This window comes from Opisthocomus hoazin, chromosome 19 (genome assembly GCF_030867145.1).
Source record: "Opisthocomus hoazin isolate bOpiHoa1 chromosome 19, bOpiHoa1.hap1, whole genome shotgun sequence".
Classification (NCBI taxonomy): Eukaryota; Metazoa; Chordata; class Aves; order Opisthocomiformes; family Opisthocomidae; genus Opisthocomus; species Opisthocomus hoazin.
In genome coordinates, this window is record NC_134432.1 from 7054474 (window position 1) to 7081258 (window position 26785).

General features: G+C 56.8%; 1 protein-coding gene across 1 annotated transcript; it reads left to right on the forward strand.

The window, feature by feature from the left end:
• The first annotated feature begins 5141 nt into the window (after positions 1–5141).
• UAP1L1 (UDP-N-acetylglucosamine pyrophosphorylase 1 like 1) lies at positions 5142–24934 on the forward strand. Its single transcript, XM_075439549.1, has 9 exons — positions 5142–5450; positions 13590–13794; positions 15481–15656; positions 16831–17003; positions 17966–18159; positions 18968–19108; positions 20692–20877; positions 21640–21706; positions 22682–24934. The coding sequence occupies exons 1-9, from the start codon at positions 5174–5176 to the stop codon at positions 22766–22768; spliced, it is 1506 nt and encodes a 501-aa protein (XP_075295664.1). The 5' UTR covers positions 5142–5173; the 3' UTR covers positions 22769–24934.
• The last annotated feature ends 1851 nt before the right edge of the window (positions 24935–26785 follow it).

The window sequence follows — 26785 nt, forward strand, 5'->3', positions numbered from 1 at the left end:
AATCTGCAGGAAAATGAGCTTTTCCCTAGGTTCTTCCCCCATCTCTGGGCTTCCTGGAACAGCCAGGAAGAACAGGGGGAATTCATAATGACCTTAATGCCTCCTGTCCAATTGCCCCGCGTGGCAGGCCTGTCCCACCAGGAGAGCAATCCGGAGGTGACAGAAACAGTTCCTGGCCTTGGCCGTGCCTGGTGCTTCAGCTGAAATACTCTCGCTCCTCCGTGTGGAGCTTCGGCTCTGGCTGCGGGGGGCTGGGACACAGCTCCAGCTCTGCTCTTCCTGCGCTTCCCACACCGCAATGTCCTCAAGAGGCTGCTGTAAGCCAGGCCCGCGCTCCCATGCTCGGCCTGTTCGGGAGAATGAGGCTAGGGAGATTTTGAAAATTCTTGGAAAAGGCTTTTTGGGGATTTGTTTTTGTTTTTTTTTTCTCTCACTGAGTAGTTTATCTTGGGGCCAGGCTGTTCTGACCGACAGAGCCATCTTTGGGTTTTGTAATATAAAAAATGCAGTTATTCAGTTCTCCTTCCTCCAAGATGCTGGGAAGTACCAGCTGCCATTCGGACCCAGCCCAAGCCTCCCTCACTGCTGGCCCACCGGTGGTGATGGTCACGGCTCTGGTGTGGTGGCACCCACCGCACAGTGCCCCTCGTGGGGAGGGGACGGGGCATCAATGTCCCCTGGAAGGCCGGTGGCAGCCAGCGCGTCCCACCAACCGGCATTGCCTCCCCCGGGAGGAGAGGACACAGCGGCTGCGCCTCACCCCAGCAGAGCCCCGGGGGAACAGGGTGCTGGTGGAGGACACTGGGCACCTTCAGCATGACACTGACCATCTGCGGGTGACGCTGGGTGACTGTGGCGGCAGATTAAGCCCCGCGCTGGGTTCAGCGGCACGTAGTGTTCACGTGTGAATCTTCTCTCTGCAGAGGACCCGTGGTGATGGCAGCCAGGGGACTGCCTCCTGATGACCATGCTCAAGCAGATGCTGGGAGCCCCTGCTGCTGCCTTCTCCCGGGGCAGAGCCAGGTCCGGAGGGGAACCAGCCGCGTGTCTGTGGGCTCGGCAGGTGCATGCTGCTGCCTGGCATGCGGACCTACCGGCACGGCACAGCCCGCCTCCATGTACTGCACTGCCGGCCAAAACCGTGACATCTCCGAAGGTGGCTGGTCTCTGGCCAGTGCAGGCCACCAGACTGTACCCGAGAAGGGTTGGTCGGGGCTTGGTCAAAACCAGAGCAGGAGCTGTGCAAACAGCAGCCCAGACGCCAGGTTCTGGTGCTCCCCATCACTGTCCGATTCGTTCAGCGCAGTTGGTGTTAACCCCTGCCTTCAGCCCCACAGCTGCGCAGGGAACCGCTTCCCGCGGGGGACCAAGGTGTCACCCAGCAACGCGTCGGTCCCGGGAAACCGCTGGGCAGAGGCTAAAACCAGCGAGAGGAGCGCGGCTGGGGAGACGCCGCAGCTTTGCCCGTGGCGGAGGGTACCTTGTTTGACCTTCCCAGCTCTCAGATGCCATTGTGTTTTCCACCTTGCTGCTCACGGGGCCTCTTGAGGACGTGCTCTGTTTGCTTTGGAGGGGGCCGGGTGCTTCGCACAAAGTGACCGTTCTTCCCTCCAGACGGTTTTTCCCCTCGGTGGGCTGGCCAGCAGGAAGTCTGGTGGCTGCCCGGCGGCGCGCGGGCTGTCACGAGGGCTGGGAGAAGGGCGGTGGGAGGGAAGCTAAAATAAGCTGTCCGGGGGGTGGTGGTTTCGTTTGCTCGCTCTGCAACATGCTGGGGTCCGCAGAGCAAGGGTTTGTGTTGGTAGGAAACGGCAGACCCTCGTGCCCAGCCTCCCCCCCCTACCCCTCCAGCTGGTGGGGTCTCAGCACGATGAGTTTAAATCTGTGGAATTGTCTGGGGCTTCAATGGCAGTGTGATCGCTGCTGCAAGGCCACCGACGAGAACCCGTCCAGCAACCGCGCTGTCCTGCTCCAGACTCCATCCACCCTGCCGCTGCGCCGGAGCCGGCTGTCGCAGGAGCGGCCGAGGGCAGCGCGCGGTAACGGTCCTGCCACGGCCGCAACCCGCCCAGCCTTTCCTCTAATTCAGGGAACGACTGCAAACCACGTTCCTTTGGGGAACGTACCGGTGGATGCTCACATACCGCAGCCTGAAGCAGGGCCCCAGGAATCAGCAGCTCTGCCTCTCTGCCGGTAGCGTGTCTCGCCCCGGCGGAGCAGCGTTTGCCGTCTGTCTGCTCGCGGGGTGCCGGAGCTTTTTGAGTGACGAATTTCCTCCTCCACCACCTGCGTGCTTGTGTTTCCTTTGGCCCAAGCACTTCTGCTCCCTGCTCTCTCAGGTTGTCCTGCCCGGTATGTCTGATCCAGCCTGCCACTGGGTTTATTGCTTTACAGAACAAAACTCCCACCCAGGCGGGTGCGACGGGTTGTGGAATCAGCCCAGGGGGGCTCGATGCAGCAGGACAGACTTGTTCTGGCGGACGGCTGGATCTTGGGGGCGGGAGCGCGTTGGCCGGCAGCAGCATGATTCATGGTGGTTCTGCTAGGAGAGCTGAGATCCCACGGCTACGAGATCCTGGGGCTATGTGCTGGGGTTCCTTCAAGGCGAGGCAGCAAGGGCTGTACAAGTTCTGCAGGAAAAGGCCAGGCTGGGTTTGTAAGTCAGGTCTGACAGAGTCTTCTCTGATGAAGAAGGGTCAATGGTCACGCAGGCACCACGGGTGCGGAAGGACTGGCACCCATTCGCACAGCAGGCAGGCAGGGAACGCAACCACGGCGGGGAGAGATTTCGTGTCAACAGGAGCAGAGCGAGGAGGTTCTGAAGCCCCAAGGCTCTGCCCAAGCGGGAGCTGTGCTGAGTCATGCAAAATAGGAAAGAAGTGGGTGAAACAGAAGCTTTGACAACCTTTGGGGATTCTTCTTGACCTGACCATCACGTCGGGACGGGGTCCAGCTCCCCTGATGCCGGTCACATGCAGAAGTCGCAAAAGAGTGGTTTAGTCGCTTAAAGAACCACCGTCAAAGGTGTTTGCAAGAAATTATTTTAATGAGAATGTACAAAATGTGATTTAATGAAGTTTGTTGGCAACGTTCACTCTGTTACTCCCTGAATTAACGGAACACAAAACTGCAGTAGGACGGAGTTTGAGTGGTTCATACAGAGACTGAAGCAAGGCGTGAGGGCGAAGGGAGCCCCTCCCGCTGGGTCACCGGGCTCGGAACGGACCCCCTCGCTGTCCAACCCCCTCCTCAGCAAAGAGCCCGCCTGCCGCTGCATCCAGACCTGGCCTCACACCGCAGTGGTTCATGCCGAAAGGATCCATGGAGCAGCAGTCGAAGGTTTGTTCACAGAGAGAGAGAAAATCACAGCCCTTCAGCAGCAATTAATCGTTGGTTGATTTAGCATTCACAAAGTGATCAAAAAGCACTCAGTACAACCACAATAGTGGGATATTATGGTTTGGGTTGGTTCGCACCCACGCAATACGCGTAGATAAAGGCACCTGTTAAGAATTCCCCTCCAGCTCGGCGGAACTCTCACTCCCAGTGGTGTTCCTCAGCGGGTGGGTCCGAGCCGCAGGGAGCGAGCGACCCCGCAGCCCAGCCCAGGCAACCCGCAGCGCAGCGCCCGGAGAGGCGTGTGGCTCGGGGGGCACGCTGGGCTCCGAGAGGGCGCGGGGGCCTGGCCTGGCACCGCTGCTCCCAGCGTCGCGGGTGACTGACTGCGGTCAGTGGATTTCCCTCCCGGCGCGGTCGGCATGAGGTGACTCCCAACAGCAGGGCCACCGCGGTGCGCTCGGGCTGCGCAGTCCTGGCCCTTACGAATGGGGAGCAGCAGGCCCAGGTCCGGTCAGGGAGTGCCTGGCCGTCCCGGCCCGCTGCTCTCGCTCAGAGGCGAGGAAAACGGCTCGTTATCCCACGGCTCGTTATCCCACGGCTCGTTATCCCAGGGCTCGTTATCCCAGGGCTCGTTATCCCAGCGAACTGCTCCCGCAGTGCAGGCAGGAACACGGCATCGGCTGGTTCTGAGATCGTGGCGTGGCCCGATGAGGGGGGGCTGTACCACTCCATGGGCTGGGTGTCCGCAGCTGGCTGTCTGTGGGTCTGTCTGTGGGTCTGTCTGCCTGTTGGTCAGTCTGTCTGTGGGTCTGTCTGTCCGAGGGTCTGTCTGCCTGTTGGTCTGTCAGTCTGTCTGCTTATCTGTTGGTCGGTCTGTCTGTCAGTGAGTCCGTCAGTCTGTCTGTCTGTCCATGGGTCTGTCTGTCTGTGGGTCTGTCTGCCTTCCGGTCCCCTCTCACCCAGCCGGGCTCCGACTACAGGCAGGATGCCACGGGGCCAGGCCGATGGCTGGGACGGGTGGGCAGTGCTAGGCTGCCGGCGGCAGGAGTGGGCTGAACACGCCGGGGCTCGAGGGCAGGGGCGCAGGGCTCTGCTCCGTCCCGGCGCTCGGCAGCCTGCGGCCCCAGCACGGGCGCAGAGGAGGCTGCCATGCTGCCCGCCGTCTGGCACCTCACCGCGGGCCCGGCCTTGGCCTTTGGGTTTGCGCCCAGTCACGTCGCCGCTGCCGGTGCTGTGTCTCTGGTGGGGGGCCAGGCCCTGCAGCAGGGTCACAGCCAGGGGTGGGGTGATGCCTGGCCCTGCAGGGAGGTCACAGCCAGTACTGGGGGGCCTGGCCCAGCAGCAGGGAAAGGGCTGGTACTGGGGGGGCCTGATCCTGCAGCAGGGTCTGGGGGAGGTGGGGGCCTGGTCCTGCAGGGGGGTCACGGCCGGTACTGGAGGGTCTGGCCCAGCAGCGGGGTCATGGCCGGGGGCGGTGCCTGGCCCTGCAGTGGGGTCACGGCCGGTACTGGGGGGGCATGGCCCAGCAGCGGGGTCACGGTCAGGGGTGTGGGGCCCGATCCTGCAGCGGGGTCAGGGCTGGGGGAGGTGGGGCCCTGGCCCAGCAGCGGGGTCAGGCCGGGGGGAGTGGGTGCCGGCCCGGGCAGGGCCCAGCGGGAGCGCGCCGCAGCGCGGGGCCCGGGGGCGCGCCCGGCCGCCGTCCGGCTCCGACCCGCGAGGGGCGGGGCAAGCCCGCTGAGGGGGCGTGTCCTCCGCCCCCCGGCCCCGCCCCGGCCCCGCTCGGCCCCGCCCCCCGGGCGGCCAGCTCCCGCCGGAGGGCAGAGCGCGGCGCGGGGCCATGGGGCCGCCGGCGGAGGTGCGTGCGCGGCTGGCGCGCGGCGGGCAGAGCCACCTGCTGCGCTTCTGGGCCGAGCTGGGCGCGGCGGAGCGCGCGGCGCTGCTGGCGGCGCTGCCCCCGGGCCTGGCCGAGCACTGCCGCGTGGCGGCGGCGGCCGCGGCCCGCGCCGGCGGCCCCCCCGCGCGCCTGGACACCCGGATGGAGCCGCTCCCCGCCGCGCGCCTGGGCAGCGCGCGCCGCTGCGGGCCCGCCGCCCTGCGGCGCTGGGAGGAGGAAGGTGAGGGGGGGGCTGGAAAGGTGAGGGGGGGGGAAGGTGAGGGGGGGAGGAGGTGAGGTGAGGGGGGAGGGGGGAGGGGGCAAGGTGAGGTGAGGGGGCGAGGTGAGGTGGGGGGGAAGGTGAAAGGGGAGAAGGTGAGGGGGGAGGAAAGGTGAGGGGATGGGGAGGTGGGGGAGGGAAGGTGAGTTGGGGGAGCAGGTGTGGGGGGGGATCCCCGAGGCCTAGCCCGAACACCAGCCGGGCTGGGGCCGGTCCTGGGGGTGCGGGGCGCAGAGGTGGTGCGGGGGCAGCCAGCAGCGCTGGGCTGGGGGGGCGGGAGGCCCCCGGGCCGCCCCGTGCCCGGCGCGCTGGGCAGGCCCCTCGGGGCCCAGACGCTGATTCTCCCTCTGAGGTGTCGAAGGCGGTGAGCGCATGGTCGGCGCGGCGCGGGGGGACGTCGAGCCTCGTGGCTGCAGCGGACGTCGCTGCCGGATCAGGGGCGCACGGGGGTCTCCCCACCAGCGACGGGTGCGAAGGAAGGTGCCTCGTGCCCCGCACCGCAGGGAGCTGGGAGCAGAGCCGGTGGGGAGGGCGGGAGCAGCCTAGCAAAGCCCAGCGTCCGTGGTTTTGGAGCCCAGTAGATACTGGCAGCTGTCCCTGGTCACCCCGTGGGGCTGTGAAAGACGGGGGTGGCAGTGGCGGGATGTGGGGTGCTGTGCTCCCCCCGCAACACGTGTGTCTTACGTGGGCAGCCCGTGCTTTTTTCTGTTTCATTAATTTACAAAGGTTCAGATGTGTCTCCCTTCCTTCTGTATAAAATCTTAACGGCACTGTTAAAAAATAGTCAAAATAAGCAAAGAAATCTGGAAATAAATGGCTGTGGTTGGAGAGACGCATTGCCTAAATTGTGGCAAGCGTCTGAACAGCCTTGACCTAGATCTGCCAGCGATGAAGAGGGGATGTGGGGGCAGGGGAGTAAAAATTTCCAATCAAAAGCAAAAATAGAAGCGGCAGGGTCACAGGGCAGAGAAGCTTTTCTGCCGCATCAGCCTGCGCTGACAGGGCTGAGCGGGAAGGGTGGGGGGAGGAGTGGGAGGAAGCTCTGGTGACCCAGGGGCCATGTGTACTTGGTCCAGGCAGGGTTTCCACCGCTGTGCCTGCATCTCTGGCTGAGCAGAAGAGGATGTTGGCACCCGGCCCACACCACAGCGGCCGCCTGAACGTAGCCGATGGGGTTTGGCAGGAGACCCGCTCAGGTGGCAGTCGCTACGTTTTTCTCAAGGGTGTCACGGTGGGAGGAAGGGAACCCATGGATCCTAGAGGCAGATGGGTCTCAGTTGGGGCTGTGTGGTTAAATTAACAACTTGACCAAACCGGGTGCTTCATCTTCTGCCCTGCCAGGCCAGTGAGGAGCCGGTGTGTCTGCCCTGTGCCGCCGTCCGCAGCAGGGAGGGGACGGGAAGGGAAGGCAGACTGCATGGGACTGGCCTCGCTTGCTGCGAGCAATGCTTGCAGGACTCCGGAAGGTCTGGCATGGCTGGGACCACCAGCAGCACCGCGATGGTCACCGGGATGGCCCTGAGCCGCATCAGTGCTGCAGGCAGTGTTTTGGGATTTTACCGGGAGAGGGGGATGCGGTTCTTCTGTTTCCCCTTGGCTTGTTTCTATAGTCCAGTTTAATGCTGGAGGTGGGAATCAACCCTGGGTTTTATTTCCCCGAGGAGGGCAGTCAGCAGTGAGACTTTGTGCCACTGAACCCGGGCAGCGCTGGCATGACACGGAATCACAGGATCCCAGCATGGCAGGGTTGGCAGGGCCCTCTGGAGATCCCCCAGCCCAACCCCCTGCCCAAGCAGGGTCACCCAGAGCAGGCTGCACAGCACCGCGGCCAGGCGGGGCTGGAATATCTCCAGAGAAGGAGACTCCCCAGCCTCCCTGGGCAGCCTGGGCCAGGGCTCCATCACCCTCAGAGGGAAGAAGTTCTTCCTCGGGTTCAGCTGGAGCTTCCTCTGCTTCAGTTTGTGCCCGTTGCCCCTTGTCCTGTCGCTGGGCACCACTGGAAAGAGTCTGGCCCCGTCCTCCTGACCCCCACCCTGCAGATATTTCGAGGCATTTCTAAGGTCCCCTGTCAGCCTTCTCTTCTCCAGGCTGAACAAGCCCAGCTCCCTCAGCCTCTCCTCGTAGGACAGATGCTCCAGTCCCCTCCTCATCCTCGTAGCCCTGCGCTGGACTCTCTCCAGTAGCTCCTCATCTTTCTTGAAGTGGGGAGCCCAGCACTGGACCCAGCACTGCAGATGGGGCCTCAGCAGGGCAGAGCAGAGGGGGAGGAGAACCTCCCTCGACTTGCTGGCCCCTGGCCTGTCCCTGTGCCCCGCATGGCATTTCCTGGTGGAGCCGGCATTGTCGGCACAGGCTTTGTGGGGATGGCAGGTCCGTGAGGGGGTGCAGGCTCTGAAATGCTCGTGTTTGCAGGGAGCTGGACGAGAGCTGCTCGACGTCCCCGAGGCTGCGCAGCTGACAGAGCCCTTCGCCGCAGGGCCGGGGTTGCCTGGAGCTGAGCTCCTCTGTGCTCTGTCTGCAGGCGTCCGGGGTCCCGGCAGATCCCAGCTGCAGCGTGTCCTCTGCAAAGACTGAAAGCTGAAATCGTGTCTCCTCCTTTCCCCTTCCACCTTTTTTTGTGATAAAAATGGGGGTTAAAAGAACCAGGCAACTGAAAACTTATTCTTGGGATCACCCAATGTATTTTTTAATAGTTAAAAAACCCCAACACATCGCTGTTGTTATCTGTGAGGTGATAAAACATAGACTGGTCAGATTTGCTTCCAGATCTTAAACACAAACATCATGCAATCACGTTTTGTAGGCAGCCTTAGGGGTGATGGTATAAATCAAGCACAGATGCTTTCACGTTCTGTGAATGTTTTATTAATGAAATCTAACTCGTGGGTGTGAGCTGCAGCGTAGCTCCTGTTTCGTCAGAGGGTTTGATGAGCCCTTCTGGTTACCCAGCTGCTCTGCAGAATTCAGGATTTCGGGTTTTTTGCGTTATTCTCTAGCTGACTGCTGCTGTAATAGGGCTGATGCGCCTGTTTAGCAGGAGAATTTCATCTGTTCTTGCAAGATCAGTCTGTTCTCCCTGCAAATCTATTTTTGTTTTTCACTTTCTGTGCAGAATAAGCCTTAGTGCAGCACTGGTGGGTACCTAACAGCCAGCCCATCTTCCATGTTTTGTTTGGCTGAGCTGTTTCTATCCCACATTCTGCAGAGGATAAGGTGGACTTTTTTTGTGAGGAATAAATATTTCCATTTACTGCAGGAACGCGCAGCAACATGAGTCAATTGTTATGATTTTTAGTCATGAGTATTAGTTTTGCAGCTGGGAAGTCAGAGCAGACCTGCTTCCTCAAATTTGGGGGATATTAGTTTTCATGGCAACCGAAGATCAGCACCTTTGGAACACTCTGGTAGCTGTGGGGTTACACTGTAAGTACTGGGAATGCTGTAAGTGGTGGGCTGGAGAGTCCCCTTGCTGGGCTTGCCACGGCCAGCCCCCTCCTGGGAATACGGCCCTGTCAGTCTGCTGGAGTTTGGGAAGAGGAGAAGAGAACCCCGTTGCTGTTCTCTGTAGTATGGCTTTGGTCTCGGGTTCATCCCGCTTAGGTCGAGGTTTCGGTCCCCGCAGCGAGACGCCCCTCTGGGACGTGGGCGTGAGATGCCGAATCACCCTTGGGCAGATCCCAGCTTCACATCACTGTGTGGAAAGCTGCCAAGAACTGCCATCTCCTCTGGGCCATCCCCGTTTCAGTGGGGTGACACCAGCCCTGGCACCCTTGAGTCACAGAATCACAGAGTGGTTTGGGTTGGAAGGGACCTTACAGATCATCTCGTTCCACCCCCCACCCTGGGCAAGGACCCCTTCCCCCAGCCCAGGGTGCTCAGAGCCCCGTCCAGCCTGGCCTTGAACCCTGCCAGGGAGGGGGCAGCCACAGCTCCTCTGGGCAGCCTGGGCCAGGGCCCCACCACCCTCACAGGGAAGAGTTTCTTCCTTAGGTCTGATCTAAATCTCCCCGCTTTCAGCTTGAAGCTGTTACCCCTTCTCCTGTCACTCCAGGCCCTTGTCACAGCCCCTCTCCAGCTCTCTCGCAGCCCCCTTGAAGCCCTGGCAGGCCGCAGTCAGGTCTCCCCGCAGCCTTCTCCTCCCCAGGCTGAGCAGCCCCAGCTCTCCCAGCCTTTCCTCCCAGCAGAGGGGTTCCAGCCCTCGGATCATCACTGGGGCCTCCTCTGGCCCCCGCTCCCACAGGACCATGCCTTTCTTTTTGTCGTGGCCGAGGATGGCCGCCACGTGTGCTGGATGCTGCGTGACCGACTGGGGCCTCGCAGGCTTTTCCGTTACAGCATTTGCTCCAGATCGTCGCGCGTGTGATCCATCCCCTCGGTCGCAGGCTGTTGCTGTGCGTAATCCTCGGATTTGCGATCAGGGGGATGTGGCCCGTCGCTTCAGGGCCGGAGCGCGCGTCTCGGTGCGAGCCCGACGGTGCCGTGCTGGGGATGGAGCGGGGCAAGCAGCTGGCTCGGTCTGCTGCCGGCTGAGTCTCAGCTGCATCTCAGAGAGCACCCACCGTGCTGCAGCAAACGCGGAGTTCAGACCTCAGATAGCTTTGTTCTAAATCAGTGTGAAATGCTTCAGCTCAAGCAGTTTCAGTTCTAGATAATTTGGGGTTTTTAAAATGTTTTTATTGCCCGTGTGAAACAGGACAGTTTGGAAGTGTCCCACAGGGGATCTTTTTTAGTTTGTTTTTTTCTCCCCTTCATAAATTTTTCCCTCCCTTAATTTTTCTTTTTCCGCTGGGATGTTTTGGGTCAGGTTTGGTGGAAGGAGCCCGCCAGCCTGGCACAGTGCTGATCCAGTGCTGCCCTGCTCGTATACGCGAGGCCAGGCGGAGAAGCCCTCCCTGGATTTTGCTGACCACCTGCCTTAGCCTGCACCTTCAGTCCAAGGCTGTGCAGATCTTTAGGGACCTTCAGGTTTGCTTTCCTGGGGGACTGCTGGTCGTCCTGATGCTGGAGGAAGGCTGTGTGTTTCCTTTCACGCTGCTGCCCTCATGATCCTCCTGACTGGTGCTGTGGGGTTACTGGTGTGGCACAGCTGGTGCGGCTGTGAGCGAGGTGGGCATTTGCTTGCATCCCGGGGAGCGAGTAGCTCAAGCCAGCTGGGTGGTGATGTGTGTCTCATGGTCTTAGCTCCTCTGCCCAGCGGGGTGTACTCGCTGGCCCTGCCCAGCCTCTCGTGGTGGTCCCCGCTGCTGTCTGGTGGTACTGGTTCAGCCCTGGGTGGCTGTGGCGTGGGGACTTCCAGAGCCTGTCCGGCCTGTGTCCATCTGCCGTGGGTTTTAAACGTGGCTGGGAATCACTGGAGTGTGGCTCAGCGGTGCTGTCCCTGGCTGTGCGAGTGACGGCGAGTACACCCGCGCCAAGGGCTTGGCTTTGCTCAGACACTGCAAGTTATCTTGCTTCGCGAGAGGCTCATCGTTTCTGTGGAAAAGCCAGGACTGAGCTTGCTCGGGGGACAAATTGGCCAAGCGAGAGGTGTTTCCTTGCAGAGCGGTGAATCGGGTCCCTGTGCTGGTTGAGCTCAGCAGGACCATGCCGGTTGTTACTCCTTTTGCTGGGATAATTGCTTTCCCTCCCCCTGCCCACTGGTAGGTCTGTCACTGCTGACCCCTCCTCTGGCCTGCGGTTCCTCCTGGCCCTGGCCCGTGGCTGGTGCTCCAAGGCTGGGCACAGACAGAGCTGATGCTGGGGATGTGGGCTCGAGGGAGCTGAGCACCCTGACGCTGAGCTGGCTGTCGGTTTGCTGAGCCTCTGAGAGGGGAAGGCAGAGCCGGGTGGTCTTATGGGGCCAAGCTCTTTTCAGTGGTGCCCAGTGACAGGACAAGGGGTAATGGGCACAAACTGAGGCACAGGAAGTTCCGTCTGAACATGAGGAGGAACTTCTTCTCTCTGAGGGTGACGGAGCACTGGAACAGGCTGCCCAGGGAGGTTGTGGAGTCTCCTTCTCTGGAGATATTCAAGACCCGCCTGGACAAGGTCCTGTGCAGCCTGCTGTAGGTGACCCTGCTTCGGCGGGGGGGTTGGACTAGATGACCCACAGAGGTCCCTTCCAACCCCTACTATTCTGTGATTCTGTGGTAGGAAAGGAGGCTTTACGAGGTTTGTGTTCTGCAGGGCTGTGTGGCCGCAGCGAGCCCGGCCTGTGTACAGAGCGCAGGTTTCGCCCACACACTTCCCTCCTGCACGCGCTTGCTGCCCCGGCGCTGGGTCCCAGTGCAGTGATGGGTCCCCCCCCTGCCACCGCGAGCCTGGACCGTGCTCCTGTGGCCCTTCACTCGGGTTCTGCCCTTCGCCCGCGACGGTGCCGTGCGCTGGCACACAGCCCGCCGAGCACCCAGGGCAAGCCACGTGCTGAGGACCAGAGCAAGTAATAGTGGTGTAACCAATCCCCGAGAGCCCCTGCTCTGCGCTCCAAGTCTTTTGCGATGGGGAGTTCAGTAAAGATGCAAAGGAGCCGTTGATTGCTTGTGGTTTGTTGCAGAAGATTGTGGTTATTTTATTTGCATCACTGCACAGCTCACCCAGTGCTACCGCCTGTGCCTTTTAAATTTTAAGTTTAAACCCGTTTACGCTCCCCCCTCTATCCAAGGACCTGATGAAATTTTGCAATCCCAACAGTTCCACCTTCAGCCCAGGCTTCCCTCTAGAGAGCTGTCCTCGCCCCACTTGGAGCGGGAGGGTGGACTGCAGGTCTCCGGTGGTGGCTGTTGGCGACGTTCCTGCAGTTCCAGCAGCTCACGGGTGGGGTGTGCAGCGGGGCGGTGGCAGGGCCGTGTCACCGGCTTCCTCCGGTGTGCCTGGGCGGGCAGAGACATTGTGTTACTCCTGTGGTGGGACCGAAGCTTGTAAGCATGGGGAGGTCAACAGTATTACACAGTGTCAGGGATGAGTTATGTCTGGTTTTATTGCTGAAAGCTAGATTTTTGAACAAAATGAACCAAGCCAGCTTGTTAGAGCAGCCGTTGGTATTTTCCTTCTAATGCTCATTTAAACAGACAGTTATTTAAAGATGAACATAAAAACAATGCTGTTTTTCTGCTATTTCGCTATCTGTTGTCCCCGTGTCTTTCAGTCCACGTCAGGAATTTCTTGGTCCCTGATGTGGTTGGAGTTGGATGTTTGTCTCCTCCTCGGGGGCTGGGGCAGGCTCGGTGCTGCGCGGTGGGCTGCTTGCGTCAGGCTGCGAAAGGCTCCGACAGCGGCTGCGCGGCAGCAGAGCCGTGGCTTTTGACCTGGGCCGTCCCTGGAGGAACGCAAAGTGTTCCCTAGGGAAAATTCTTTCTCATGGTTGTCGGTCGTTGCTGTGATGCTGGCTTGAGAGAAGGCAGGGAACAAAGACTGTGAATGAGCTGGGTTTTTATTGGTAGCCTGGTTCTTCCCCAGGTTCTGGACTTTCCTGGTTTGTTGGGAGAAATGATACTGTTCTTAATGAGATTGTGCGAGTTGTGGCTTCTGCGGCCCTGGCTGCGTTACTAGTCCTGACTGCAGCTGAACAGAACCTGGAGCACAAGTACAGATTCCAGAAATGTCCGTGCTTTAATGAAGATGATGAGGCTTTGCTTCTTTGGGCTGTAGAAACGTTGGTGATAAGGGACCTCTGGAGGTCTCTAGTCCACCCCTGTTTGGAACAGGACTGTGCCCGGCCCTAGGTTGGGTCAGCTGTGGCTTTATCAAAGTAAGCCTTGAAAACCTCAAGGGAAGTACATCCCGCACCTCTCTGGGTGTCTTTTCCAGTGCTGCACCACCTTCCTAGTGAAGAGTTTTTATCCTCATGTCCATTTTGAACCTCCTAAGCTGCAGCTCCTGGCTGTTTCCTGTTGTTACACCATCTGCTGCTTTAGATGAGGAAACTGCTGCATCAAAGAGGAGAAATGGATGTTTTTGTATTGTGTGCAGCAGCATCTTTCTCTCTGAACTGCTGGCAGCGGGCACTGGACTGGCAGCTTCTGGCTGTTGCCTGAGCTCTGCAGAAAGGCTCAGGAGGTGAGCATGGGGTGCTGATTGCTTTTGTGATTCTGATGTTCCCATGGGCTGCTTTCTCCCATTCAGGCTTGCATCAGATTGCGCAGAACAAGGTGGCAGTGCTGCTGCTGGCTGGAGGACAAGGAACGCGCCTGGGAGTGAGCTATCCCAAGGGCATGTACAACGTGGGGCTGCCCAGTGGCAAGACCTTGTATCAGATCCAAGCAGAAAGAATCTGCAAAGTGGAGCAGCTCGCTGGCCAGAGACACCGCTGCAAGTGTGCCGTCCCCTGGTAGGTGACCTGGAGCCACAAACCCACTGTGCAGGGGGCTTTGCGCCGCAGTCTTGCCTGCGTGTTCTTCTGGAAGCCCTGTGCTGGGTGCTGTCCAGAGACACATCAGGGCAGAGCCTTTTCTCAGCAGGATTTGCAGTGCCAGCATCTGGAGGAGGGTGCGCAGGGGTGGGCAGTGACAGGTCCGTGTCTGCAGACCTGAGGGACTGAGCACTGGCCTTGAATCGCTGACCACTGTCTGAACTGCTGTGCCGCGCTGGCTTGTCAAGCACGGTCCATGGCAGCACTACAACCAGCACTTTGCAGTGCCTGTTTCAGATCCTTCACAAGAGATTTCATCTGTGTGTGCTGTGCTTTCTCAGGTTCCTGCATGGAGGGAGGGATCCCTTAGAGCTCACCTTCCAAGATCCTCCGCCTCCCCTTGCCCACAATTTCTCCTGCAGCAATAAAGCTCTTCCCCTCGCAGTGGTGAATGCTTGTCATGCTCCGTTTCCAGGCCCCCCGCTGCTGTTGTTGGTTACAGTGGCTGCTGTCTCTCCTGGCTGCTCCTAGCTTTCAAAAGCCTCCAGGCTTCACAAGAGACTAGCTCTGTGCAAGGTGCAAAATGTGAATTCCCTGCGGCATGTGGTGGGGGAAAGAGGAAGGCGCTGCGGCACGCTCCTGGGAGTGTTTTTGGCTAAGTGTTCTTTGTTAGAGTATAAAGAGAGAGTTTTATGAAATCCCTGTCTGGTCTGGGCCAGGGCTCAGCAGGGGTGAAAGAGCAGGAGTCTGAGGACTTCAGGGTAGCAGGTTGTTTTACAGACTGGAGTCTGAAGGTGCTTCGAGTCCCATGTTGTGTTTCTTTCTGAAGCCATGTGCACGTGACTGGAATTGCAAATGCACCATCCCTGGTGCTGCTGGAAGCCAGACAGGTTATTTGCAGGGTGCAACATCTGCTGAGAATGGTTGGTTCCTCGCCGCGGGCTGAGGAGGTGGTTGCCTGCTACAGTAAGCCAGAGGCCAGGCTCTGCCGTGCTACAGAGGTGCAAATCGGGGAGGGTGCGCAGTCCAGGCACTGCTGGGCGAGGGATTGATTCCCCTGGCACGTTGGCAGAGGACCTCGCGTACCTGTGCCAGTAGTTGTTGAAGTGCTTGATGGGTAGATGTCGAAGGTGGCTCTTAGCCACTGCTGAAGGAGGAAGATAGTGGAGGGAGAGACAGCAGCAATGTGGAGCTGGAAGGAGAGGAGGAAATAGAGAAACTTAAGGGAGGAACAAATCATGCAGCCAACATTTGAAAACGCTGCCGTTGGCGTTGGCACAGAAGAGGCGCGGGCAGACTGAGCGGCTGGTCAGTGCTGCTTAGACACTGAATGTCAGTGTGAGTCCAGGGTGAGCGAGGCTGTTGTACTGCCCGTTGCCTCGTTTGCCAGCCCATCAGGATATCCAGATGTGGGTCACGTTTAGGGGAAGGCTCTGCTGTCCTAGCTGGAGCTAAGCCTGTGGGTAGGATCGCGCACAGGACCCTGCGCAGCCTTCCCGTGGGATGAGTTCTGGAGGAGAGCTCTCCTGCTCGGCTGCGTACCGCAGGATACTGCGGTGTCTCTCATTTAGCACTCTTGGGTTTCCTCCCTTTTGTGTTCTGTTTGTAGTTTTGTCCTCCGCTTGTGCTTTTCTTGCGTGTGGCTCAGCACCCATTCCTGCCCAGGTACATCATGACAAGCGAGTTCACGCTGGGGCCGACGGAGGAGTTCTTTGTCGAACACAACTACTTCAACCTGGATAGATCCAACGTGGTCATGTTTGAACAGAGGATGCTGCCCGCTGTCACCTTTGATGGGAAGGCCATCTTGGAGGAGAAGGGGAAAATTGCTATGGCTCCAGGTACCCCACTGCTCACTCGTATGTGGCACAGGAATGTGATGTGTTGATAATTCCTGCTGGGCATCAGCCAGCCTTGGCACATGGAGCAGTCTTGGGAGGTCAGTGTTGATGCTTCTGATGAGCGTGGGAGGGCTCAGTTGAATGTTGCAGGCTGGTAATCAAGAGTGTAGCAATCTCTGTTTAGTTCTGGCTGGAGGCTTGCCCACAGCCCGTGTTTTTTGTCAAAGCCAGGGAGCACTGGCAGGATTGGGAGTGGTGCAGCTCCAGGTTAGGAACACCGTGCGTTGCAGGGCTGTGCCGGCGGTACCCGGGGTGCTGCCTCCCAGGGCGAAGCTGCCGAGAGCTGCGCGTGCTGCTGGCCACATGCCGTGCCGGCGCGGAGCTCGGTCCCTCAGCAGAGCGATGCTGTCAGCCTGGGGAGAAGGCTCACCTGGCGGAAGGCTCCCGTGCAGGGCTGACAGCAGCAAGGAGATTAACTCTTTCCAAAATGATTGCAGTGTTTCGCCTAGGAAAGTTCTTCTCTGCTCTTGCCCTGGACATGGCAGGAGCCTCGGTGAAGGCAGCCTGGTCAGGGCCGTGTTGCAGTGATGCCATTTTGCAGCTGCAGAGTGGTTCTCCTGAGCTGACAGGGGTGTCAAAGGAGGAACCGCGAAAGGGTGATCCAGGGATGAACAAACGTGCTGGTGTCTTCTGTGCAGCTGCAGTTCAAGCCATTAAAAAGGCATTGTGATGTGTGGGGGGAAGATAAGCTGAGAACAAGATTTATTTTAGTCTACTTCTCCAGGCTGAGTTTTAGATATGGTTTTGCATTGCACTGGAAGCGAAGAAATGTAACAGGCTTTTCCCACTCTCTGCATGATCTTTGCTCTTTAGTGTTTTCCCTCTGAGGATCTTACAAGGCTTCATAAAGTCTCGTAATGCTTCTCTGTGAGGCTGGTCCTCACGGTCCCACTGTGGAGGTGGAGGAGCTGGGGTGCGGAGGGGAACAGGCTTGCCTGGACTGTGGGGCAGAGCTGGCAATAAAATCTGGTAGTGCTGACTCTTGCCAGAAAGCATTCCCCGCTCTGCTGTTCAAGACAGTTTGTTCAGGACTTTCAGCATTCGCTCCCTTAGCCACAAAAACCCCACAAAGTTGCTAGTTAACCAGGGCTTTCTCTTTTCTGTTGCATTACAGATGGCAATGGTGGCTTATACCGCGCTTTGGTGGATAATAAGATCTTGGACGACATGAAGCGGCGTGGAATCCAGTATGTCCATGTATACTGTGTGGATAATATCCTCGTGAAAATGGCAGATCCAGTCTTCATAGGCTTCTGTGTTTCCAAAGGGGCAGATTGCGGTGCCAAGGTGAGGCAGTGCTGGCGCGGGGCCATTTCCCCGCGGGGAGTTAAGGTCTGGGTGCGCTGGGAAGCGGCTGGCCAGGCTGAGCTGAGATGAACTGGGGTGTTCAGACTTTGTCCAACAGCGGCTCACTCCAGGCGGATCTGGGGGAGCTGCCTGCTGCCGGTGAGGCATTCGGAGTCCGTTCCCGCTGGTGTCCTCCTCCCCCCTCCCCAGTGTACTGCGAGAGCAGGGGCTGCAACTGCGCCGGAGGCTGCAGATGGGAATGGCTTCCCCTTCATGCCCTGCCCTTTCAACAGAGGCACTTGGGCTCTCTAGAAGCCGTATTGGACTGCATTGTGTTTTTTAAATGCCCTTTAAGTCTAATGGGTCCATTCCTGCATTCCTTATGCCCCACTGTGGAGCATGGGGAGAGCGAGACCAGCCTGGTTTTCTCAGCCTAACGCAGCAGGTGCCTGAGGAGAGATTTATATTGTTTTAATCAGTAACACTTGATGCAAATGGAGAGCTGAAGGCTTAATACCTGCAAACATTTTCCATTTAATGCCAGGTCCCAGTCCTTGATCAGGAAAGTGCCCCACAGTACGCTCATTTCTTGTAACTGGTTTGTCTCTGAGCAACTCGACGACTGAGCGGTTGAGTACTGGGTGTATGCCCGGTCATTGAGCAAAATGTGCCTCCAGGCTATTCTGTACACCCAGCTCTGCTCTGCCCGTGCTCCCGAGGTGCTGGAGGATCAGCATGCTGCTGTCCTTGTAGAATCACAGAATGTTCAGGGTTGGAAGGGAGGTCTGTGGGTCATCTAGTCCAACCCCCCTGCCGAAGCAGGGTCACCCAGAGCAGGCTGTGCAGAACCGCCTCCAGGCGGGTCTCGAATATCTCCAGAGAAGGATTGGTTCTGCATGAGAGTCGGGATGGTGCTGGGGTTTTCTCCCCCCTTGTCACGGCCCTCTGTCCTGTGGCTGCAGGTGGTGGAGAAGGCCTACGCGACAGAGCCGGTCGGCGTGGTGTGCTGCGTGGACGGGCTCTGCCAGGTGGTGGAATACAGCGAGATCAGCCTGGAGACTGCGCAGCAGCAGAGCCCCGATGGGGGACTGATGTACAGCGCTGGCAATATCTGCAACCATTTCTTCACAGTGGAGTTCCTGGAGACGGTGGCCCAGTAAGTTCCAGCAGTCCTGCTAGGCAGCTGGGCAGCCCAAGAATGCCTCCCAGAGGGGGTGTTCCTATGTCCCACACTGTGCTTTCAGTTGTGGGGACCTCCTGCTCTGCTCTTCCCCTCCTCTCTCCTCCAGACAGTTCAGAACAGCTGTGTCCCCTTTCTGACTGCCCCAGTGTGCTCTTCAGGCCTTACCCAGTGAAGAGGTTCCATGCTTTGCTGCAGCTAAACCCACCGAGATAGACCAGTGCACGAACCTTCCTGGGCCTGCGAGGGTGAGCAGCCAGTGGGCTGCAGTGTGGTCGGTGATGCAGCCCCACGCTGAGGATGTTCAGTGGGAATGTCGCCCATGCCATCCCTTGGGACAGCAGAGGTTGGGGGAGGACTCTGCACCATGGTGCTGGGAGATGGAGATGCCACGCTGGGCATTCAGCAAGCAGCCAGACGCCCTTCCTGAAGAGCTCCATCCACCCTTGTGTGAGGGATCCGCTCTGCTCCGTTGTCATCCCGGTCGGATAACAATTTGGGTTACCTTTTTTAGTCCCTGCCTGCCCTGTCAGCTGGGCGTGAGGCCAGCCCTCTCCCCCTGCTTTACCCTGCCGCGTCCCACCGGTGCGGGGAGAGCCGCTGGCCGGGTTGCTCTGCTCAGGGAAGGGCTTCCCGGACCTGGCTTGGATCCGTTTGGAGAGAGCAACACCCAGAACAGTGGAGAGATGACCAGAGCGGTAACAAGCCGTCTGCTTCCCAGAGGTGTACTACTTTTTTCTAAGTGGGCATGAAGTAAATGAATTTGTTTCTTCTCCTTTTGCAGGGAATATGAGCCGCAGCTGAGGCATCACGTAGCCATAAAGAAGGTGCCCTACATTGACGAGGAGGGAAATCTGGTAAAACCACTAAAACCGAACGGGATAAAGCTGGAGAAGTTTGTGTTTGATGTGTTCCAGTTCTCTAAGTTAGTGGCAGACGTGATATTTTTTTTTTCCTCCCCTTCTCAATGTTTGTTTCAATGACTGTAGGTTGTAACAGGCCTTGCCAGGGAGTGCGTGGTTTGTGGGTGGCTGGTTAGAAAGGCTGTCGGATCTCCACCAAGCTCCAACACCACAGGAACGCCACAGGCTCCGAGAGCTGCGGTCTCAGGGCGCTTGGCAGCAGCCCGGCTTGCTCTGCCCGTGCTCCCAGAACTGTTCGTTCTGCCGAGGATGTGTTGGCTGGCCCGGCCTCTGCCAGCCCTGTGAAAGAAAGCAAAAAAGGGAAATCGAGCACAAAGCCAACGTTTAGTGAAACCCATGTTGGAGTATTCAGACTTGCAAAAAAATGGGTCTTTCAGGATTGTGGCTTCCATGGCAACCGCAGCTCTGGTTCCGTTTTCGGTGCCTGTTAGGCCGGGGCTCAGCTCACCCTTTGTGCTTGGAAAGCAGGTTGCTTAAGCACCGCCGGGCCAAGTTACCGTTGCTGTGGGAACTGTCAGTGTTGACTTGCCAAGCTCTGAAACATAGCTGAGAGCGCTGCGCCGTAGTGTTAGCGCAGTCAGGGGTACTTTGTGCTTAGGGAACGTGGGATTTTAATAATTTAGGAATTTAGCATAAGCGGTCTTGCAAAACCTATTTTCCGCGGTCGCCATTTCAGCAGTAAAGGTTCTGTTTTAGGCTTAAATAAATGTCAAAAAGAAACCTCAGGCAAACTGAATTCTTTGTTTGGGGATAGTATTTTTCTTCTTAGAGGATTTACTTTAGGACAGAGCTCAAGGTTTGAACCTGTGTCTGTTTCCTGACGTGCCTTCAGTAAAGAAGTATCATTCCAAAGGCAAAACCAGTGTGATGGAAACAACGCCGAGTTCTGAGCTTTCAAAGGGCTCATTTGCAAGCGCTGATTCCTTGTGCATTTTTAATAATACCGCAAAAACAGCCCGGCAGCTGCTCTTCACACGTGAAATGCAGAAACTCTGCTGTGGGGTTTTTAAATTTGCATTTCTGGTAAACAGCTGTACTTCACATTCAGCTGTGAATCCTCCCATATTGCTTACTCATCCCTGGGAACGGGTGTCCTCGGTTGGTCCTTGCCTACCGACTCCCGAGCGGAGTGGCCGTTCCTTGGAGCAGGGCTGCGGCGCCCTGGAGCGAGCCGCCCAGCTCGGCACCGTGCCCGAGCCTCGGCCACCGCTGCGCTTTCCATCCCGCCGGGGTCTTAGCTGAGGCTTCTTGTCCATGAGCCTGCGAGTGCCTGGAGAGCTTTCTGGGGGATCTCTGTGGAGCTGTGGCTTGTCCTCGCACCCGTGTGCAGCTCTGGAGGGTCGTGAGGCTGCTGTGAAGTTCCCAGAGAGACCGGGCTGCTTCTTGTGGTTTTCCATGACACAGCCCTGGTACTTCTTTGCTCTTTGGGTGGGAGGCGGGCTTTCCTTAGCTTGGCTGCCCCAGCATGCGTCACTGCTCCCTAAAATGTATATGAGCCTTTCCCCACAGAATCTGCTGTTGCATCAACAGGGCTGATAGGTAGCTTTGGTTTTCAGTATCGTTGTTTTCTCCCCTTTGCTGGCAGGAATTTTGTGGCATTTGAAGTTTTGAGGGAAGAGGAGTTCTCGCCGCTAAAAAGTGCAGACACAGCTGACAAAGACACTCCTACCACTGCTCGGCGAGCCCTCCTGGGCCAGCATTACCGCTGGGCTCTCCAGGCCGGGGCCAGATTTCTAGATGAAAATGGTTGCAGGATCCCGGAGAAACTCAGGTATGAACCTCTGTGACCTGCTCCGCAGCTTCTCTGCCTGCGGCTGCCCAGCCCTGCTAGCGGCACGTACTGTGCTCCGCAGAACCGGGCGCTGGTTTGATGGCAGGGTGACTCGGCAGGATTTTGGTTCAGCTGCTCTTTTCTGAACACGCAGAGGAGTAGTGTCCGTTACAACTCCGGCTCCACTGGGGAGTGGAGTGCTCCAGACAGTAATGCACAGTGCTCTGGGCTTTATCTCTGGCAGGGATTCCTGCCCTTGGGGTCATGAGCTAACTCTTCCTGTAGCAACAACCTTTGCCATCGTTCAGGATTTAGCCAGCCCAAGGAACTGTAATTTGTGATCCTGACCAGCTTGCCTGGATGTGGCCCCAGCGCTTAAAGCCCAGCAAGATTCTCAGGTGGGCCGAAGGGCCCGCTGTTACAGCGGTTCCCAGTTCAGAGACTTCCTGCATCCCACTGAACGGGAAGCTGCTTTTACTCCCCGGGGCTATTACTTCATCAGCTCATGGTGTAATAAACCCATGAGCTGTTCATTTGACTTGGAAAGCACCTCTGGAAATGTGATGTTGTTATTTTGACGAGAAATATTTGGGAGCTGCTAATTCCCTTTTATTTTCACACTTTGTGTTCAAATAATGTCTGGTGCATGTGACTATAACAAATGTCTTATCCTCCGGGATATCCTGTTCTTGCTGATCTTTCAAAGCAGATGCTCTGTTTCTTAAGCACAGCAAGAATTTAATCCTGTGTTCTCTTCACTAGTCTCTCAGGAACTGAAGATCCTCCGGCTGTGTGTGAGATTTCTCCATTAGTGTCTTACTTTGGAGAGGTGAGAATAATTGTCTGTGGAGGTCTTTTTAAGAGTGTGCAGGTATGCGTCTCATCTCCTTCCAAAGGTGGGATTTCTTTAGCCTGCGCTTGCTGAGAAATGGTAAGATCGAGGGAGCTAGGGCTTGGGCTCTGCGTTACATCCGTGGTTCCGCTATGGTTTACTCTTGAGCAGTTTGTTCACTCTCCATTTTAGCCATCTGTCAAATGAGATTTGCAGTGGGGCTGCACGGTTTCATTAAGACTCACAAATGCTTTGAGATCTTCTGAACGAAAAGCGCAGAATATTCCGATTACAGAATCCACGGGGTCGCTGTATGTGGCTGTATGCTGATCTGTGCCCCCCTCCCACAGTGAGTGCACACGGACTAAGAAGTGTGAGGCGTGCATGGGCTCTAGAGAAGCTGTGTCTGAGAACAGGTTTCTCAGGTTTGTCCCTCTGAAAGTCATTGGTGCTGGGAAAGCTGCTTCCGTGTGGTGGTGAGGAGCTTCCCCGCGTTGGACAGGCGGGATGAGGAGTAGGGGATTGCGGGAGGATCTTCGGGCACTCTGGGAAAGGGCATTCATAAAACTTCACGTCTTCGCTAGGTTTCTGCATGCAAGTCGCGCACTCAGCGCAGTCAATGCAGTGTAGGAACGAAATGAAACCAAGGCAACTGGAGTGGCCTTTTCTTTGCTAGGATTATTCGAATGTGAGTTAAGGCCGCACCTTCCGTGCCTGCCCCTCCCCAGGCAGCGTGTTGCTGAGGTCCGTTGCTTTACGGCTGGTTGGTGCCTCTCCTTGGTGAACCCCTTGGGGCTGAAACGCTTTCCCTCGCTGTCACTGGGGAAACTGTTGCTGTTGTCTGTCCTTCCTGGGACCTCTTAGCTTTGGGTGGTCGGTCGTTCTTTGAGGACGTTACATAGACTTAAAAATAGTGCAGGTAACCAGCCTGATGGTTGACGACCTAACGGTGCTGTTCTCACCCGTTCTCAGGGTCTGGAGGCGTACATGAAGAACAAAGATTTCCCTTCTCCCTTTGTGCTCGATGAAACCAAAGCAGAAGTGCTAGGAAATTCTTGAAGAGGAGGGAGGCCTTTCTCCCTCAAAGCAGACGTCTGTCTGTCGGATCCATTCTAAGAACTGACACGTCGCAAATGTCAGTATGAAGTGCATTAGAAGAAAAATGGCTTTGCAGTATCAAACCGATGCCAAATCCTTGCAGCAGCTGTGTTTGCAGACAAGCACGTGCTCGCCGGTTCTGTTTGGTAACTTTGAAGGCTGTGCCTTTTACCTCAGTCTGTTTTGTAGACTTGGATGTGAATGAAGATTAATACCTTCTGGGTACCAAACAGATTTTATGTGTCTTATTCACTGGGCATACGAATATATAAAAGAGCCAGTCAGGGCCAAATATATCAGCTTTGCATTCAGGAAGATTAAATCTCTTCAGTGCCTTGTTTAGGTATCTTTGTGCGGGTGGGGTTGGTTGGGGGGGGTTGTTTTGTTTTTGTGTTTAAATTGTGTGCACAGCTGAAGAATCTGGCTGTTCCCTGAGCCTGCGCTGGTGAGAAGACTCGGCTCAGCAGCTGGATCCTCTGAGCGGATCACAGAGAGGAGCCTGCTGTTGGCAGGGATCCTGCTGTGCGTGAGCGTTGCTTAAGGCTTGGGCTCCAAAGCAGAGCAGGCTAGTTTGCGTGTCTAGGCTTGCTGGTGCCATGCCAAGAAAACATAAGTAAATATACAGCTTATACTGATTGCTCTTTACAGCTGTAGTGACTTGGGTTTTTTAATTAAAAAAAAAAAGAAAAAGATCATAAGAATTTTTTTCACAACAACCCTCTGCTCTTCCTGTCCATAATAAACATTTATTTTACTTTTCATTTTTCTGTGTAATGTATACTGTATCTGTCAAAGGGGACTCTTTAAAAGCACCTGAAAGTAGCAAGAGCAACAAATCCTGATGTGAGGATTTGATGCTTAACCAAAACCAAAAAAAGACTTAATCCCAGCGTAACCAGTGTACACAGTAAAACACCAGTCTCTGCTTCTGCAGTTTCTAGTCAGGTAGTTTTCCAGCACTCTTTGACTTGTGAAATAATTCTTTAGATGCCTTCCTTTACATTATGGTTAGTAATACATTTAAAAGCTAAGTGTCAGCTAATTAAGGATGCTAATTAGCAGAACGTGTGTAGCGTGTGAGCTCAGCCCTGGCCGAGGGATCCTGGGGCTGTTCCCGAGCAGCCCTGGGCCGCTGCCCTGGCAGGGCAGACCCTGCACCCAGCACACCCCGGTCGCTTCGCCCTGCGCGCCGGGCTGCGCTGTGCGTGGCTCGGCTCCAGGAGCTGAATCCGGCCTTAAGGAGGGTGGTGAGGAAGGGCCTCGTCCGGAACATCGTTACTTCACGCGTCTGCTTCTACTGAGGAATTGCTGGTGCTATTTTATTAAGCGTAAATCTTTTAAATAACTTCTGAGGCTTTCTGTAATTCCTCATGTGAAGCTGTTTTCAGAATGTTGGGGAAATATAAAAATGGCTTTTAGAGTAAGAGTTGGTAAGTGGGCTCCTGCTTTCCAAAGAAAGCCTCACAGTGTCAGTGGCAGTGTCCAAATATAAAGTGTATCTGCATGCACATCACTAACGAGCCTTTTGCACGTGCAAACCAGCTAGTGACAGTTCTGATTACCTCACTTTGCATGGGCAGCCAGTGAATCCCGGGTTTAGTATAAATTAAGGATTTGTCCTTGACACTCAATTCTGTAATTTTTTCCGCCTGGTGTTTTGTGGGTCATTCCATTCCTGTCGGTCAGGTTCTACAGCTGAGAACAAGTTGTGTTGCATCTTTGTGAGTATTGCTTCAGGTACCTGCTCATTTTACATTGCGCTGTGCTATAAAGAATATTTCTTTTGCTCTGTCTAAAGTGTTTTCTCTGTTGAAACTTCAGTTCCTGTGCGCTTTAACCATGTGTACACTGAGCTGCTGACACGGTGTTTTAGAGGTTGTTTTCAAGGAGAAGCTGAGTGAGAATGCTGAATGCCTTCTCTGTTGGGTTTTTTCCTATGACTCTGCACATTTTAAACTGGAACACAGAAAGAATTTTGAGAGTACTTAAAAAAAAAAATCTGTCCTGTATGTAACAAAGTACCTGTAGTATGCAGTAGGAAATGAAAAAAGCACCTGAGACAAAGGGAAGTCCCGTAGTACTCCAGAAATTTTTGGACACTGAAGAATTTTAATAATAAATATGTTACTGTGATTTCTGTGCGTCTGTCTGTGTTTCTTGTTCCTGAGGAAGAGACAGGCGGCGGCGGCGTCTCTGCGCTGATGGGTGTTGGCAGTGGCTGCCGGCGGGGCTGGGGGCTGCAGTGCCCGCCCCTCAGGCGTGCAGGGGGACGTGGGACGCGGCCGAGGGCCGTTCCCAAAGGGGTTTGGCACCGAGGGATGGGGTTTTGCGTCAGAAGACTGTTCTTGCCTGCATCCCTGTTTATTTTATTCCCAAGCTTTGCACCTCAGTTTAGGGCGGGAGGGAGTTAGCTGTGGGTGGTGTGTGTTTTATTTAACGTGGAGCGGAGTGATCCGGATCTGAGTCAGGCTCTCACAGCTGTTGGGTAGGGAGCGAGCGCTCGCTGTGGGGCAGCTTCTGCTCGGCTGCCCCTCGCCAGGCACTTCGTAAACCGGGCTCCGCTGACGGAACCAGCAGGAGGGGAAGTTCGTAATTTTAGTAATTTCTCACCAATGACAGATTGTCCTCTCTTTTGCGGGTTTTAGTGCTGAACCCAGCAAAAGTTGGAAGTAGATGTTCTTCCTTCCTCACCTCTTTCACCCCATGTTTCTCTCGTGGCACCCCTGTGAAGGCTGCTGGGGTTTTAAATGTGTTTTTTAAGCTGCACGAATCAGTAGTGTCCTGTGATAGGAAAATAAACGCTAAAGATGAACGCATGCGTCAGGCTTCTGTTAAATTGTTCCTCCGCTTGTCAATGCGGAGTGCTCATATCACAGAATCACAGAATGGTCGGGGTCAGAAGGGCCCTCTGGGGATCCCCCAGCCCAGCCCCCTGCCGAAGCAGGGTCACCCCAGAGCAGGCTGCACAGCACCGCATCCAGGCGGGGCTGGAATATCTCCAGAGAAGGAGACTCCACAGCCTCCCTGGGCAGCCTGGGCCAGGGCTCCGTCACCCTCAGAGGGAAGAAGTTCTTCCTCATGTTCAGCTGGAGCTTCCTCTGCTTCACTTTGTGCCCATTGCCCCTTGTCCTGTCGCTGGGCACCACTGGAAAGAGTCTGGCCCCGTCCTCCTGACCCCCACCCTGCAGATATTTCGAGGCATTTCGAAGGTCCCCTCTCAGCCTTCTCTTCAGGCAGAAATATCTAGCAGAGTTGTTCGCTTCCTTGTTTTTTTTAATCATGAAATGCTCAGAAAAACACCCACTTTTTTTTCGGTTTTATCTGGAAACCTAGCGTGAGGTAGCTTGCAGATTCAGCGGCTCGGAGGACGCGTGCTAGCTGGGCAGGTCGGCACGGCTGCAGGATTCAGCGCCAGCACTTGAAGCCGTCGGGCCCGGCTGCTCAGGCGCTTTCCCGTCGGGCCGTGAGCCTGCGGCCGCGGCCATCACCGCGCAGCCACGGCCCCGTCGTGGCTCTCGGCGCGGACGACGCGAGCGTCGCTGCTCCGCCTCTGCGCAGAGGCCGAGAGCTCTTTGCGGAGGGAGTGACGAGGGGCTGGGGGTCCGTGGGGAGGCAGCTGCGGGGGGGAATTGCGTGGGACGAGCGGGTCCCGCTGCGCACCGGAACTCAGCGCCAGATCTCGTGGAAGCGTTTCTTCACACCAGCCGCTCACGCTGCTTCTCAGCCGCTCGCACGCGTGCCCCCGCCGCTGTGCGGGCTCTCGGGCCGTGCTCCCGCGCTGGCGGCCCAGGCCCCGGGCTGCGGGGGGTGCGGGGGGTCAGCCGCGTCGCTGGGCTCTCGCTGGCGGGGGCCGATGGCGTTGGGCCGCTCTCGGGGTTGCCTTCGCCGTGCTCTCCGCGGCGGGCTGGCGGGAGCAGCCATGGCTCCCGGAGCGTCCCCTGGGTGCTCCCGCGGGCGTCCCTTTGCGTCCCCTCACGC

Excerpts from the sequence above, each read along its gene's own strand:
- UAP1L1 (XM_075439549.1), top strand. The coding sequence starts at position 5,174 with ATGGGGCCGCCGGCGGAGGTGCGTGCGCGGCTGGCGCGCGGCGGGCAG. Across the intron at positions 5,451-13,589 it reads GCGGCGCTGGGAGGAGGAAG|GCTTGCATCAGATTGCGCAG; the intron begins GTGAGGGGGGGG and ends TCTCCCATTCAG. Across the intron at positions 18,160-18,967 it reads TTCCTGGAGACGGTGGCCCA|GGAATATGAGCCGCAGCTGA; the intron begins GTAAGTTCCAGC and ends CTCCTTTTGCAG.